The following is a 17,744-nucleotide window of genomic DNA, read 5'->3' as shown; positions in this document are numbered from 1 at the left end:
GAAGGGCTGTTCCCAAAGACATGCACCCTCATTCGGTAATCAATTACCTCTTTGTTGATGTCGTTGTCCTTGTGCCATAGAAACCTGAGGTAATTCCTGTTATCTTCCTTGACGATGAAGCAGTGGAACATTTGTTGAATGTCGGCCATCACCGCTACAGGTTCTTGACGAAAGCGAATTAGGACTCCAATGAGGTTGTTGTTCAAGTTGGGCCCTGTGAGGAGCATGTCGTTAAGTGAGAAGCCTTCGTGTTGGGCACTGGAGTCAAAGACAACTCTGATTTGGTCTGGCTTTCGTGGGTGATACACACCGAAGGAAGGGAGGTACCAGCATTCTTCTCCTTCTTTCAATGGGGGTGCGGGTTCGGCATGACCCCTGTCAAAGATATTCTGTATGAAGTCCACAAAATGTCTTTCCATCTCTGGCTTCCTGCTTAAGGTACGCTTTAAGGAGGAGAATCTTTTGACTGCTTGATGTAGATTGTTTGGTAGCTTCTCTCTCGGGAGGCGAAAGGGTAGGGGTGCTACCCAGCTATTGGAATCTTCCTGAAAGAACTCATTGTCCATTACTTTAAGGAATTCTTTGTCTTCTGCCGAAGGAGCCAACTTGTCGTCTTCACTGCTTACATTGAAAACTGTAGAACCAAAGCTGTCATCGTAGGTGCGGGAAAGGTTTGTGTTGCAATGTCGCAACTTGCAGCTAGTTACCTTCTCCTTTACCCAGTAGTGATGTGGGCATGGCTCAAAGTGAGTATTACGACCATTTGGCAATACATTTGTCTTGAATGAAGAAATGTTAGTAGGCCTTTTCATTTTGCCTATACAGACGTTGCCTATGATGACCCAGCCTAAGTCCAGGTACTGGGCGAATGGGGCCTCTGGAGGTCCGCTGACCTGCCTGTGTACCTTGTGGATCCTTAGAATATCTCTTCCCAGCAGAAGAAGGATTTTAGCATCTTTGTCAAGTGGTGGGATTTCACTGGCTATTGACCTTAGATGAGGGTGGTAGAAGGCAACTTCTGGTGTAGGTATTTCTTCTTTGTTGGCTGGTATCTGGTTACACTCTACAAGTGTAGGTAAGGGTAATTGTAGGTTATTTTCTAGGGAGGACACAATAAATCCATGAGCCCTTCTTCCAAAAACCTCTGTAGTTCCACTACAAGTGCCTAAGGTGTAAGGGTGAACCTCTCCTTTTGTGCAAAATAGATCGAACAGTTCGGATCGTGCAAGCGATCGATTGCTTTGATCGTCTAAGATAGCATACACCCTTAAAGTCTTTTCTGGCTGATCCTTGTGATGAATATTCACTAGGCATATTTTAGCGCAAGATTTGTCACAGTGGTCTTCCCCACAGACTTCAGTGCACGAAGAAAATACCATGGTGGAATTAGGTACGTGATCTGTACTCTTCCCGCTGTGGTTCTGCCCAGGAGGAAGGTCTGCATGTTGTGAAGGATTGGACTCAAGGGGATGGAGTGCTTGCACATGGTCCTCGGAACCGCACTCTATGCACTTGATAGGAGTTTTACATTCCTTGGCAAAGTGATCGGTGGAAGCACAGCATCTATAACATACCCCAAAAGTCTTTAGGAGTTCCTTTCGTTCTTGTAGGGGCTTCTTTCTGAAACCGATACATTTTTTGAGGGGATGAGGCTTCTTGTGGATGGGACATAATCGGTTTGGGTTTTCGATCTTGCCGCTCTTGTTTGGGGCGGGAGTGGGAATAATGTCTGTCTTCCTAACAGACACGGGACCTCTGCGGTTCCTGTAGCTAGTATGTAGGTTGTCATCTTTAGGTGAGGGAGCATTGAACTCGCTGAATGCAAAACTAGGATCGTTCTTGGTGTCAGCAATGTTCCTGACGAAATTGCAGAAGTAGGAGAACGGGGGAAAGGAAACCTTGTTTTCCCGTTTGTATGATGACCCAACTTGGATCCACTTTTCTTGTAGGCCATGCGGAAGCTTGCAAACGATAGGGTTAACTCCTTGAGCAGTGTCCAGGTAACTGAGGCCAGGTAGCTTAGGGTCAGTTTTGGCAAGCTGGACTTCGAGAAGAAGGTCGCTGAGTCTCTGGAACTCTATATTGTCCTTACCAGATATCCTTGGGAAATTTTCCAATCGTTTGAGCAATGCATTCTCTATGGCTTCAGGACTACCGTAAGTCTGTTCTAGACGCTCCCATGCTGCGGTGAGACCTGCAGTTGGATTGTCGATGTAAACTGACCTGAGGCTCTTGACACGTTCTGTTGACTGTGGGCCAAGCAACCCGATCAGCAGATCCAGCTCACGATCGGCAGTAAAACCGATACCGCCTAATGTAGTTTTGAAAGCGGCTTTCCAGCTTCTATAATTTTCAGGATGGTCGTCGAAGTTTACTAGGCCTGACTTGGCGAGCTCATGTCGAAGTAAGTACTTTACTACCTCTGTTGTATCGGTTGCCTCTGACTTTACATAGGAGGTTGCTGGTTGATTGTTGTGGATTGCATCGTTTATGGTATCGTTGCAAAGAGACGTGGGAAGATATGGTGCAGCAAGGGCATTCAGCTGAATTGTTGGGTCAAGGTCTGGAACAGTACTGTTAGCAGGAGGCTGGCGACTTGCTTGCGGATTAGTGTGCCGTTTTGTGACATATGCGGGATCAGCATGACAGTCGGGAGCTGCACTGGGGTGGGTTTGCATGTAGGAAGTGGCTGGAACGGCTTTTACCTGATGATGTGGTGAAGTACTTGCGTTGCCGTGAAACGTGGAGGTAATTGAGTGTTCACTGCTGTGGTTTAGAACATAGTTCTTAGTGCGTTCAAAAGGATCTTCTACATCTGCCTTGACGCTGACCCTTTCACTAGCGTTTTCATCTGCACCGATAGCTTGTTCCAAAACCTTTAGTTTTGCTGCAGCTGCCTCGTAGTTGCTCTGTTCCTTTAAAGCTTCAATTGCTGCCTTTTGATGCGCTGCCTCGGCTTCCATTACTGCAACCTCGGCCTCCATGTCTGCTCTCTTTTTTGCATATGCGGCCCGTACTTTGATAGCCTCTGCTTCGGCGCGGGCATTTATTAGCTGTTCACTAAGCGTTGAGTGCCTTGAACTTCGGGATCTAGAGGAACCTTTAGAACGTCTGGTGGATACAGATTTGTGAGATACAGTGCCCCGTGGCAGCATTAATTTTGCTTCTGCCTTTGCTTTAGTTCGCTGGATAAAGCTTTCTCTTTCCTCATTAAGAAGCTGGGCATTGTTAAGTTGCTCTAAGGACTCCTCAGTGTTGATGCTTTGCAGAATAGTTTTATATTTCTTGCTTGTAGTCTGGTACAGTTCGTATGAAGCAGAGAGATGCTTTATGGCGCCCTCTAGTTGCAGTACCTCATGGCTGGGACATGAAATCACATCAATGTGGGTGAGGATTTTATCCCAAATCTGCTTCAAACTGGTTGCTAGTTCAGTTCTCATGGATTCATAGTTCTCTTTAACCTTCCAAGTGGGTTTCACAGAGCGTTTGGTCAATGCAGTGGACTCTGGGTCCTCATCCTGGCTTTCTCTGTGTGAAGCATGCTGTGGTGTTTCATCACACACTGAGCCCTTTCCACTCATGATGGCCTGCAGTACACAGGCTTGACTGTAGCAGTGAAGAGTGTCTGTATACTGTGAGGAGCTGTAACAAGCTGTGCTGGGGTTGTATGCAGAATTCTCATGCAATACACACAGTTACACTTCACTATGATCTGTCCTGTGACGCAGTTATCTCTGTGCAGCTGGATACGTTCTTTTACTATTCTGAATCGGCTACAAAGGCTATGAATGTGGTTTTCAGTAGCACATGGAGCTCATTGCCCTGAAGAGATTATCCATCCCAAATCACCTTTCCAGATAGCTTACTCAGTCACAACTCACATGAAAGAAGATCTGGCGATGTTTATTCGTCGTATGATCCGTAGAATGCAAGTTACAACAGGTAAAAGAACGATTCTTCCATGCAGGTATAGAGAATAGACACAGGTCAGATGAATTACAGCATTAAAATGACTGATACAGCAAAGAGGGGGAGGAGACTGAGCAGCATGCAAACTAAGGAATGCCACAAGAGACAAACTAGATAGGCATTAAAGCGACAGTACATAATAAAAATAATATCATGTAACATGACAGACCCCCTGGATGGGTTCACTACACACTGAATTTATACAGACAGGCAGTCGAAGATGGTTGAAAACAAAGATTTTGGTTTATTCTCCCATCTTGCTGGAAACAAGTGCAAGCATCCAAACAGCATAAAAAAAAATCAAACATAAAATAAACCCTGGCCACTTAGGGCAACTACCTTCCACACAGGAACCTATCTATGGAATCTAGCACAGCCTAGTGCTGGGCAGACACTGCTGGTCATACAGCAGAAAAACAATAGTCTTTTGATTTTTATCACACAGAAAAATCAATCACCTTCTCACCTCCTCAGAAGACTTTCAGCTACTGCTCTCTTTCACTCAGAAAGCCTCAGGATGCAGCAACTCAGTGGTAATCCTCTGGATTTCTTATAGGGGCCTTAATTGCCTCATTCTGAACAGCTAGAGTCTTCCAACGCCCTTAAACCTTTTCTGGCTGCTTCAGCAGCCGACGCCTAATAACAATTGGTGTATTGTTTAAACAAGGCAGAAATGTATCTCCCATCTGTGACAACACCCACAGATTTACCTGACTACTTCCTGTCACTATATATATATATATATATATATATATATATATATATATATATACATCAAACAAAGGTGCACAAAAAGGGGCCCACAGTGCACTTCCCGGCGCCAAGAAAAAATTGTATCAACTGTTTAAGAGTGACAACTAGTAGGAAAATAATTTATCTCAGTAGTTTAAATAATACATAAATTGAGTGAATACTCAATAGATAAATCCTCAAAATGAAGTGAATTTATCTATAGCAGCAGCTGTTTAAAAGAAATTAAGAGACATTTATAGAACATAAAACAAAGTATCAAGCTAAAAGAACCAAAGTCTGATTGATAAAACAGCGCTAATTATTGTATGAAGTCCAACTCCTTAAAAAGTCCAGAAAAACAGGTATAGTTCTATGGTCCTCTACGGTACTCGAGGAAATGATGCCAGGTAGACAGGATTTTTCAGGTGAGAGATCCTGGAGAGATGATGTAAGTCTGATTAAGAGAAATTGGTATACAAGGCTCTAATTTGTAAGGCTTCATGCCCACAGAAGTTTATGAGCTCCCGTGTCATCATGCATAAAATCCCAGGGAGTCGTAGGTGCCACATACAGCCACCAGTACAAGTGAATGGCTGTATTCACGTAACCACCGGTTGCTTTTGCATCAGAGTGTACCCACACATGTGCGTACGTCATATTTCCTCAAGCACAAAAGTGGCTAATAAATGCCTGTGTGCAGGAGGACTAAAAGATAAAATGTTTATTATTCTGACTTCAGTTGTTGTAATTGTGACTCATCTAGGCCTCGTCTGAATGTAGCAGAGACAATCAATGCAGACAGCATTCATCATATAGCTGAACTCACCAAATACTTGGCATCGGTGCAAAGTCAAGCTCCTACAGTCTCATCCTTCAGCTTTCTGCCTGTACCACTGAATGGGCTTTCTGTTAGTCTCTGGATGACTTGTGAATGGACTATGAGAGACCTGATCAAGACATTCTTAGCCCATTGAGAACTGCTGTAGTGACTTGTAGTTTCTTCATTCACAGATCTCTAATTTAAAATGCTTTAATGGCTGCGGAGGAGAAGGACTCCCACCCGCTGTAACAGGGGAGGGGGCTCAGAGAGTAGGGAAGATGGTGTAACATGTAACATTTTCCAAAGGTGAACTTATCCTTTAACATACCTCCCAGCTTTTTGAGATGGGAATGAGGGACACCTATCAGTATGCAGGTATAGGACACACCCCTTGTCACGCCCCCTTAAAGGAGAATTGTACAAAAAATAAAAGATTGGTTTAACCCACGCGTGCTTTTTTTACCATTACTATTCCTTTATATTGGCTTTTGGAATTTACAAATGCAGCAATTTAGAAATCAGGTGAAAGGTTTAGCGCTGGAAAACACTTTTTGATAGATAAAAAGTGCATTTTATATACATCTATACAGATCAGACCAAAATAAGGGACAAATGAGGAGGAAAGAGGGGCAGGCAGACATTTCTCCAAATCAGGGACAGTCCCTCGAAATCAGGGACAGTTGGGAGCTATGCTTTAAGGTGGTCAAAATGAAAAGTATTTTTTCCCAGCTTTAACATGTGCCTTGTAGGAACAGTACATGAGCTCAAAAATAAGAAAGAGAAAATTACATCACACAAAGGGGGAGGAATTTGAGAAATTACATATAATTAAAACAATGACCACAAGATGGCAGCATAACCAAAAACAATTAAAGGGGAGGTTTACCCTATAAAACATAGATAGCGTTTAGCCTTAGAATTCACCGCGGCTTCCGGGTAGGGAATCCCGCGGGAGTGGGCGTTCCTATTGACATGCCAATTGATTGACATGGTAAACGACGGCGCACAGGGCGCGTCACTACTTCCCAAAGGAAGCTCGGGTCGGCTCGGCTCTATTCGGCGCCTGCGCCGAATAATTTTATTTGCAGAACTGGGCTGGATGTAGTGTTAGAAATGTTTTATAGGGTGAACCTCCCCTTTAACTAGAGAAACAATTATATATACAGTACATAGATGTAACTGCATTCCCTATATAACTGTTGAAGGTAGCGCAGTTATGTTAAATCTGTTTTTACTATATATGTCAAATATTTATTTTACAAATAAACATTTAACACAGAACTGCACCTATAATACAGGTTTCACAGACCGCTAGGGTTTTCTATGAGAGAGAAAGCAGAGCAGAAGATGTTTACTTTCAGACTATCTAAATGAATCTCTATACACAGTTATATGAATAAGCAGACATGGAGGGCGAGGGTGGAAGGAGGAGAAATCACTGCTTTGAGACATTCACTTGAGTGGGAGTGCATATCAGCACCAGCTACTGAGCTTGGTAAACAGCCTATATATATATATATATATATATATATATATATATATATATATATATATATATATATATATATATATATATATAAAGCACATACAAATAGCTTAGAAAATATATGAAAATGAGCCTGGAGCTGCACTGGCTGGCACAAATGAGAATGCAAAATATTCATACGCCACCAGGCATTATGTTTTTTTTTATTTATATTTAAGTCTAGACCATAACAACTAAATAAATATATAAAATACATTACTCCACTTTATCCCCTCATTACAAATTTGATATGTGAAGAAAAAGTAAACTTTATACATTCTATACCAATTTCTCCTGCATTAAAGCAGTATTAACCTCAAAAACAAAAGAAATATTATATTACAGCTTACCAATCCTTAGATGTGGTGACTGCATTGGTTTTCCTATTTTAGGTCTTTTTTTTCTTCACCTGTTGATCTGACCAGTAGGTCTGTTATTTTCCAAAATCATTTAACAGGCTGGGGCTGAGACAAACTATTTAACAATGACACAAGTGTTTACAATGGTCAGCTTTTTTTTTTTTTATGCAAAACCTTTATGCCAAAAGGAAAAAATGGGTGCTGTAACTGCTTAAGAAGTGGAGTTTTGGTGTTTCTGTATTAGGCCCCGTACACACGACCGAGTTTCTCGGCAGAATTCAGCCAGAAACTCAATCGGAGCTGGATTCTGCCGAGAAACTCGGTCGTGTGTACACTTTTCAGCGAGGAAGCCCGCGAGGAACTCGTCGGGCCAAATAGAGAACATGTTCTCTATTTCCTCGTCGTTCAATGAGGAAAGTCGGCCCGCCGAGATCCTCGGCGGCTTCAACACTGAACTCGATGTGTTTGGCACGTCGAGTTCCTCGGACATGTGTACGGGGCCTTAGTCAAGTCCATCCAATCCTGCTAGTGTATCTAACCTTACCCTCTCCCCAAATTGGCAATGCCGCTGTCCAAGGCTGTCTCTTGCTCCTCCGTCTCGAGTGAAGACATCCTAAGAAATGTTATTGGATGGATCGTCGGGGTGAAAATAATGAAAACAAGCATTGAAAAAAAAATACAGCTGTCAACCATAGGTGTGCGCTACGCACACCTATGGTTGACAGCTGTAGTTTTTTTTTATTTTTTTGCATTAGGGTGTGCACCCCAAAGCTCAAACACACATGTAGACCCAGCTGCAGTGGATAGTGAATGAATGGGAAGTGCTCTGTGCTGAACGGTTTCCTGGTCATTCACAAACTGAAGCATAGTAAACACAGTTTACTGTGCTTCAGTTATGAATGAACACAGTGAGTGATTGGCATCAAGCACTCACTGTGTTCATTCAGAAAAGGAAGGGGCCTGTAAATTACACCCCACAGGATGATTTGGGTGTACCCAAGCACACCCTGTTCGTATGCCTATGCTGTCAACACATATAAGGACTGGTATGCTGCAATACATACAATTTGGGGTTTTGTGTTTATTACCACCTCAAGTTTAGATGCCTTCCAAGTATTTAATCTGTCTCTGGATGCATATATTTCTATTTATTTATTTTCTAAACTAAATGCACCTAAACGCAGGTAAATGCACCTGTGTGTTCTACTATTTAAATTATTACATGCTTAAAAATGCTTTTAGAAATGTCTTATAAACTTATATAAATGCATAACATTGCATGCCCAAAGGAGAATACAGATTATTCCAAATATAAATGTAAAGTGCTGAGCAGATTGAAGGTTAGATAAACACTGGCCCGGATTCAGGTAGATTTGCCCCTTTGTTACGGAGGCGCAGGGCAGCGTTTTTGCCCTGCGCCCCCGCAAATTTCCTGCGCTACCCGCGATTCACGGAGCAGTAGCTCTGTAAATTGCGTGTGCGCTGTGTAAACTTGCCCTGCGTAAGGGCGCCTAATGTAAATGATCCCGTAGGGGGCGGGAATCATTTAAATTAGGCGCGCTCCCGCGTAGAGCGTATGCTTCGTCGGGAAACTTTCTCGACGTGCATTGCGGCAAATGATGTCGCAAGGACGTCATTTGCTTCAAAGTGAACGTGAATGGCGTCCAGCGCCATTCACGAATCACTTACGTAAATTCCGTAAAATTCAAACGTCGCGACGCGGGAACGACGGGTATACTTTAGCATTAGCTGCCCCTGCTATTAGAAGGGGCAGCCTTACGCTAAACACGCCATATGGAAACAACGTAAATTGCGTACGCAGCGCTCGCGTAACGTTGTGAATCGGCGTTAGTATGCAATTTGCATACTATAAGCTGACCACAATGGGAACGCCCCCTAGCGGCCAACGCAAGAATGCAGCCTAAGATATGAAGGCATAAGGAGGCTTATGCCACGCATATCTTAGGCTGTAGTCGGAGTAACGAGCTCTCTGAATCAGGAGAACTCGTTACGCCGGGGCAAGTAAGCAATTGCGCTGCGTAACTATGGTTGCGCAGACGCAATTGCTTCTTGAATCCGGGCCACTGTCTGGCCACATAGGGCCATGGACAGGCATCTGAGGACTTTATTTGTCAGCTTTTATTAGGAGTGCAGGGGAAGGATAGATAGATATTGTCATTTAAAGTTATAGTTATGGTTTCACAAGGCAATGCAAAGGCCAATGATGTGACACGCTCAGACAGAACTGTTTGCTCCATTAAAGCCTCATACATACTTGCATTGCCACTTGTTGATTAATCCTGTCTATATTTTCAGTGCTCTTGAAAATTACACAATCTAGTCATCCAACTTTTCCAGGAGTGTAGAAGTCTCCAGTCTTCCCTTTTTATTCGCAGGTCTCCTGTGACAGCAATCCCAATACTGACAGCCGCTCAGCCTGTACAACTGTCAAATAGAGAAAAGGGAATCTAAACAGAATTGACACGTTTTTATATTTGAAGAGAACTGGGAATCAGACAGAGACACATAGCGAGGGACAAATAACGTGTATGCTGTAAATTACGAGAAAAGGTCAGAAAAAAGTCAGACCTCAAGGCAACAGATTGAAGTCTAAGCAAAAATCTGAAATCACGGCAGATGTCAGAGTGAATGGAAATATGTAAAGTCTGATACAAGCAACATAGAAAAGCCTTTTTCTGTCATCAGATGGGCATCAGGACCTGTTGTAAAGAATGAGTCTTATAGCGGATGAGAGTGACATCCAGAGGAATAACCCCGGGGGGCGGCAGCTGCACAGACATAGATAACTCAGAGGGCACAATGCCACACTTCAGAAATTCTGTCCATGTATGTGGCTGAAAAGTGTACCTGGCTTGTAGACACAATGGCCCGAATTCACAAAGCACTTGCGCCAATGTATCTCGAGATACGCCGCGTAAGTGCAAATATGCGCCATCGTATCTGTGCGCCGTGCCCACAAAACTAAGATACGCCTGAAAATAGGCTTCTTCCGACCGACGTAACTTGCCTACGCCAGGGTAGAGTGGGCGCTTATTTACGCTGGACGTATTTGGCGCTCCCATTGATTTTCTATTCACATATGCAAATGAGGGAGATACGCCAATTTACAAACGTCCGTCCATCCGACGCAGTGCGCGTAAAGTCATACGTCCGGCGTAAAGTTATGCCCCATAAGGGAGGTGTAACTCAGCAGCATCCATGCAAAGGGCTGCACCAGGGAACACAAGCCGACGTAGTTTACGTAGGACGTGAATATGACTAGGCGTAGGTTACGTTCACGCCATAGGCAGTGATCCGACGTATCTTAGGCAGTTGTTCCGACGTGATTGTGAGCATGCGCACTGAGATGCGCCCACGGGACGGCGCATGCGCAGTTGGCGATACGTATCTGTCTGGCGCTCGGCCCATCATTTGCATGGGGTCACGCCTCATTAGCATGGCTCACGCCCACTTCCACTTACGCCGACTTACGCCTTGAAAACCCAGCGCAGATTTGTAAGCACTGGCTTTGTGAATTCAGTGCTTGCCTCTCTGCGCTGCGCCAGGAGATACGCTACAGCGCATAAATATGCGCCAGTGTCTGTGAATCCGGGCCAAAATGTTTACCTGATTTGTCACTGCTTTCGGTAATAGAAAATGCAGAATGACAAGAGATGTGGTTAACCGGTTCCCGACCGGCTCACGCAGATATACTGCGACAAGCCATTCAAGCCATCCTTACATATACGTCTTTGCCCAGGAGAGCCACCAGAGGGCGCGCGATCGCATGCACGAGCGGCAGCACAGGGGTTTGTGTGTAAACACACAAATCCCTGTGCTGTCAGAGGAGAGAAGACAGATCGTGTGTTTCTACAAAGTAGAAACCACGATCTGTCATCTTTTCTAGTTAGTTCCATCCCCCCCACAGTTAGAACACACACATAGTTTACCCCCTTGATCGCCCCTAGTGTTAACCCCTTCCCTGCCAGTGACATCTACATAGTAATCAGTGCAAATTTATAGCACTGATCGCTCTGTAAATGTCAATGGTCCCAAAAATGTGTCAAAAGTGTCTGACCTGTCCGCCGCAATGACGCAATACTCCTAAAAATCGCATATCACCGCCATTACTAGTAAAAAATAAATAAATAATAAAAACGCCATATAAATGCCATAAATCTTTCCCATAGTTTGTAGACGTTATTGTACAAACCAATTAATATACGCCTTTTGCTTTTTTTTTACCAAAAATATGTAGAAGAATACATATTGGCCTAAACGGAGGAATTTTAAAATTTGGATATTTACTATAGCAAAAGGTAAAAGATATTTAGCTGGATTCAGCTAGGGGCGTGCATCTTTGCGGCGGCGTAGCGTACCGTATTTACACTACGCCGCTGTAAGTTAGCTAGGCAAGTACTGTATTCACAAAGTACTTGCCTGCTAAGTTACGGCGGCGCAGCGTAAATGTGGCCGGCGTAAGCGCGTCTAATTCAAATTAGGCTGAGGGGCGTGTTTTATGTAAATATGGGTTGACCTGACGTGATTGACGTTTTTCAGGAACGGCGCATGCCGTCCGTGTACATATCCCAGTGTGCATTGCAGCAAAGTATGCCGCGAGAACGTATTGGTTTCGACGTGGACGTAAATTACGTCCAGCCCTATTCACGGACGACTTAAAATTTTCAAATTTCGGCATGGGAACGACGGCCATACTTAACATTACTAGTCCAGCTATTTGATGGAATAACTTTACGCCTGAAAATGCCTTACGTAAACGGCGTATCTTTACTGCGACGGGCGGACGTACGTTCGTGAATAGGCGTATCTAGTGATTTACAGATTTTACGCCGAACGCAATGGAAGCGCCACCTAGCGGCCAGCCTAAATATTGCACCCTAAGATACGACAGCGCAAGCAGTTTTTTAGATAGGTTTAAGTGTATCTCTTTTTGAGAAAACACTTAAACTTAGGACAGCGCAGATTCCGAGTTAGGTCGGCGTATCTACTGATACGCCGGCCTAACTCTTACTGAATCTAGCCAATTGTGTTTTTTTTTCAAAATTGTAGCTCCTCTCTTGTTTATAGTGCAAAAAATAAAAACTGCAGAGGTGATCAAATACCACCAAAAGAAAGCTCTATTTGTGGGGGAAAAAAAGGACATCAATTTTGTTTAGGTACAACATCGCACGACCGCGTAATTGTCAGTTAAAGCAGTGCCATATTGCAAAAAATGGCCTGGTCATTGAGCAGCCAAATCTTCCGGGGCTGAAGTGGTTATAATGGAATGAAGTTTCATTTTTTTGTGGGGGGGGGGGGGGGGGGGGTTCTCAACCATAGTGAGACCAGAGCCCAGTCATTTCTCCCAAAATCTTCCAAGCCCCAACAGTAAAAAAAATGTATATAATTTGCTAATTATTTGCCACTGGATACCCCCACAGCGTGATCTTCCTGTGCTGCAGGGGTTAATATGGGCATGGGTTGCCAACCACCAGTAAATATACTGACAGTTTGTAAAAATCCGTGATTTTTTTTACAACTGCCAGTAAATATCAGGAGCTGATAATTTCATGCTGTATTGACTTTTTAAGTGTAAATCAAGCAAATTACTTTGTTATAGGTATTACCAGTGTTTCCATATCATGTTTATACTGTTCAAATATTCACCTTGTTAGTTTTCAATAGGAGTTCTGTAATTTCTCAGGTTGCCACTAAAAAATGTGCTCCGCCAGTAAATTTTACATGTTTTGTCAGTAGGTTGGCACCCTGGCATCTACGGTGCAGTCTGTGTCCTCCACTGCAGGTGGTGCTCGACTTCAGTGGCAATGCAGTTGGAAAGAAGTCGGGTGAACTTGGTTCCTCTTTGATTCCCTCAGTCACAAGGGGGCCACTTTCTGATTGGATGTTGGAGCCCAATTGACTCTGGCTGCCATCTTGGGTCAGACAGAGTCTATTTAACACTCCAACTCCTGGGTGTGGCGCACTTTATGCATGTGGCTATTGTAGGGAAGGGGAACAGTGCTTAGAGACAGGGAAACGTTCCAGATGAGTAGGGACAGTACAGGAAAAGTCTATCTCTTCCAGGAAGCCTTTCCTTTTGGGTGTGGATTGTGGGTGTGGGTGTGGATTGGCCAGATCACATTCTGCTCCTTAAGTCAGAGGCTGTCGGGATCTCTCATTCTTCAAACCGCAGTTTTATTGCTGTCACAAAGAAGGTCACAAAGAAGGTCACAAAGGAGGTGGCCTGGTCAGGTGTGCTCCTCCCAGTGGGCCTGTGTGTTTGCTGAACTTTTCTACAGTACTGTGTATTTCTATTGCCAAACCTAGACTGTGTGTGATTTCTGCATGCCGCACAATGCTGCACCCAGCCCGCAGGTGGCTGCAGCTATGACATGCACTCTTCCACCCCCATACCCTATTCATAAAAAATGTACAGTACTGTGGGTTTTCACAATGAGAAGCATTTCATAATTGGAGGAGGTGAACCTTTTATTCCTCCATTCATAGAGTGCTTTTCATTTTGGGACCGAATAGTACTGCTTCTATGAATGGAGTGCAGGAGCAGAAAAGGTTGACATAGTCAGCGCTTGATGAGTCATAGGTACAGCCGCTCATTAACCCTCCCGCACTAGAAGATCACTGCTGCAGGGTATCCGCAGCAACCAGCAGCTTGCTATTGGGCACCGGAGCTGAGCTGCTGCTCTGTGTGTCCATTCAGACATGGAGCCGTGGCTTGGCCCCACCCCTCTCTCTCCTCATTGGCTCACTGACTTTGATTAACAGCAGCGGGAGCCAATGGCACAGTCTGCTGTCTCAGCCATTGAGGAGGGAGAGTCCCGGACTGCCAAGGCTCTCGTGCAACATCGCTGGATTTAGTTGTGGCTCAGGTAAGTATGAGGGGGGCTGCTGCACACAGAAGTTTTTTTTTATCTTAATGCATAGAATGCATTAAGAGAAACAAATAACTTCTGCCTTTAGAACCACTTTAAGAAGTGGCAGATCACAGAATCACATCACACAATTAAAACACACAATCTACTTGCACAGATGGCATTTCAGGCTGTGCATTTGCACCCATTGCGCCGCAATAATTATTTTATTAGTTTGATCCATTTAATGTATGTTTATTTAAGTGTCAGGACTATATTTACTTCTTGGGGATAACTGAAGGAGGGAGAACTTACCTAGAGAGAGAGAGAGAAAAAAAAAATATGTGTTAAGCGAAGAATAGCACTAAATGATATATCAGTTGTGGATACCTTGGACAAGGGGCGAAAGTGAAAACTAGATTGATGGTTTTGCTATCAGTGCTGAATGGAAGATAGAAGAAAGGGACATGCTGTCAGATGAATCAGAATCAACAGTATACTGACAGGGAGAAAAATGTGTGTGGAAGGAGACAACAAATGGACTTGAATCAATCTGCCAGACTGTACTATAATATACAGTAAGCAATGCCCTCTGCAATCCATCAGCAGGCATAGCCAGGGACACAGGGGGCCGGCAGCAGCAGCGTGTCTCCCTGACTGTATTATAATATACAGCATAAACTGTATATTACAGAGGACACTGATGGATATTATATTGCAGTTGGGGAGACATGCTACTGGCCTCCTGCTGCCTCAATACAGCACAAACAGGAAGCCACGGACATAGCTCCCAACTGTTCCTGATTTCGAAGGACTGTCCTTGATTTGGAACAATGTCCCTCTTTCATTCTTCCCTCCTCATTTATCCCTCCTTTTTGTCTGATCTATATAATTGTATATAAAATGCACTATTTATCTTTCACAGTGCTAAACCTTTTATCCAATTTCTAAATTGCTGCATTGGTAAATGTCAAAAGGAATAATAGAGGTAAAAAAAAAAAAAAGCACTTTTTTTTTATAGATATAATTCTTCCTTAGTGGGTGTGGCATGGGGTGTGTCCCCTATGCCTACATACTTTTGCTAAAAGGTGGTCCTTATTCCCATCTCAAAACATTGGGAAACATGGCCACGGCCCAGTAGCAGGCTGTGGCCCAGTAGCACACTGTAGCCCACTAGGAGAGCCTGAGGCCCAGTAGCAGGCTGTGGCCCAGTAGCACACTGCAGCCCAGTAGGACAGTCTGAGGCCCAGTAGCAGGCTGTAGCCCAGTAGGAGAGCCCGAGGCCCAATAGCAGGCTGTAGCCCAGTAGGAGAGTCTGAGGCCTATTACCAGGCTGTAGCCCAGTGGGAGAGTCTGAGGCCCAGTAGACGAGTCTGAGGCTCAGTAGCAGGTTATAGCTCAGTAGGAGAGTCTGAGGCCCAGTAGCAGGCTATAGCCCAGTAGAAGAGTCTGAGGCCCAGTAGCAGGCTGCAGCCCAGCAGGAGAATCTGCGGCCCCATAGCAGGCTGCGGCCCAGTAGGAGAGTCTGAGACCCAGTAAATGGACTGTAGCCCAGTAGGAGAGTGAAACCCATTACCAGGCTGTAGCCCAGTGGTAGAGTCAGAGGCCCAGAAACTGGCTGTAGCCCAGTAGGAGAGTCTGAGGCCCAGTAACAGGCTGTAGCCCAGTAGGATAATCTGGGGCCCAGTAGCAGGCTGTAGCCCAGTAGAAGAGTCTGAGGCCCAGTAGCAGGCTGTAGCCCAGTAGGAGAGTCTGCGTCCAAGTAGAAAGCTGAAGTCCAGTAGGAGAGTCTGAGGCCCAGTAGCAGGCTGTAGCCCAGTAGGAGAGTCTGAGGTCTAGTAGCAGGCTGTAGTCCAGTAGGAGAGTCTGAGGCCCAGTAGAAGGCTGTAGCCCAGTAGGAGAGTCTATGGCCCAGTAGCAGGCTGTAGCCCAGTAGGAGAGTCTGCGGCCCAGTAACAGGCTGTAGCCCAGTAGAAGGCTAAAGCCCAGTAGGAGAGTCTGCGGCCCAGTGGTTGAGAACCACTGCTCTATCCAGCACAATATTCTCTATGTACTATATTAATGTCCATCTCATTTTTCCTGACATTCTCGGCAATACCGTTATTATAGCTTACAGTATATTAGTTATTGGGTGGTCTACAATTTATATTTATCTGCTTATCAGCATATACATAATTTTATAGAAATGTAATACTATTTAGGCCATAGAAGATCAGGCCTTTTTGAAGATCTCAGTAGCTGAAAGTGGTTGGACAGATCTGCATGATGTGTATAAATCAAAGGTAGGGCTTAAAAGAGTTCTATGGTCACAGCTTAGAGCCGGTTCACACAGGGGCGACCTGTCAGGTGACTCAGTGGTACGCTCTATTTAATGGAACCATTCTAATAGGAGCGACACAAGTCGCTCCGACTTAGAAAAAGGTTCCTGTACGACTTTGGGGGCGACTCGGGGCGACTTGCATTGACTTCAATACAGAAGTCATTTTGCAAGTTGCCTCTCAAGTCGTTTTGAAATCGCCTTGCCGAGTCGCCCCCAAAGTCGTGCCGCCTGTGTGTGAACCGGCTCTTAAACTTTTTTGTTTTATAACATCAGCATTGCAATAGCAACACAAACAATAGTTATATTTGACAATCTAATATAAGCTTACTTAAAAAAAAGGTATTTTAAGGTGTAAGTGCTGCCTGTCTGTTAGCCCTCTCTTTCTACAACTTCCCTACATGCTTTGCAGCTTCTATTTTAAACTTTAAAATGGTCCTAATTTTGGAGTTTAAATTACCAATAACTTTTAAACACAAATCTGTGCTTTGCCCACAATTAGAAAATCAATAGGTTCTTGGTAACTTAGACCTCCCCAGCAGCCTATATTTATCCTCGTTTGACTCTCTAAATAGGCAACACAGAGATTTTCTTGATATATACAGTACGTAAGTAGTTCTGTACATATGTTATGTAGAAGTATACAGTATACTTTACACATTTTTGTGATGCAAATGTTTTTTTCTTCTATAGGATTCTTGTAAAAAACCTGCAGAAGGTAATTGAAAAGCAGAATCCTTCCAAAGCAAAGAGGAAGCGTAGGTCTCTATCGAAGTATGACTATGAAGACTATCATACACTGGAAGAGGTACGCATTGGGCTATGAACTAGACATGTATTTTAGATTTAAAAAAATACATAGGAAAAAAATTGGATATTTCAGGTGCTATGAAGCTCAAGAATGGGCTAATTTATTATGAAATCTTTTATTTATTATGGCTTATTAAAAGTAATCATAAAGCTAACATGCGCAACACAGTCACAACTGGTGATCAAACTAGTGTACAGGCGGTCACCTAGTTACAAACATCCGACTTACAAACGACTTCTACTTACAAACGGAGGGTGACAACAGGAAGTGAGAGGAAATCTACCCCTAGGAAGGGAAATTCACTCCTGTAAGAGTTATTATAGGAAATAGGTGTCTCCACTG

At 44.0% G+C, this 17,744-nt stretch overlaps 1 protein-coding gene across 1 annotated transcript in view; it reads left to right on the top strand.

The window, feature by feature from the left end:
- CPA6 (carboxypeptidase A6) overlaps window positions 1–17,744 on the top strand; it is a 151,105-nt gene that overhangs the window by 96,107 nt on the left and 37,254 nt on the right. The window contains exon 4 of the mRNA XM_040354368.1: window positions 17,285–17,399. Coding sequence (XP_040210302.1) covers window positions 17,285–17,399 — 115 coding nt within the window. The remainder of the gene's footprint in view (window positions 1–17,284; window positions 17,400–17,744) is intronic.

This window comes from Rana temporaria, chromosome 5 (assembly GCF_905171775.1).
Source record: "Rana temporaria chromosome 5, aRanTem1.1, whole genome shotgun sequence".
NCBI lineage: Eukaryota > Metazoa > Chordata > Amphibia > Anura > Ranidae > Rana > Rana temporaria.
This window is presented reverse-complemented; position numbering and strand designations above follow the sequence as displayed.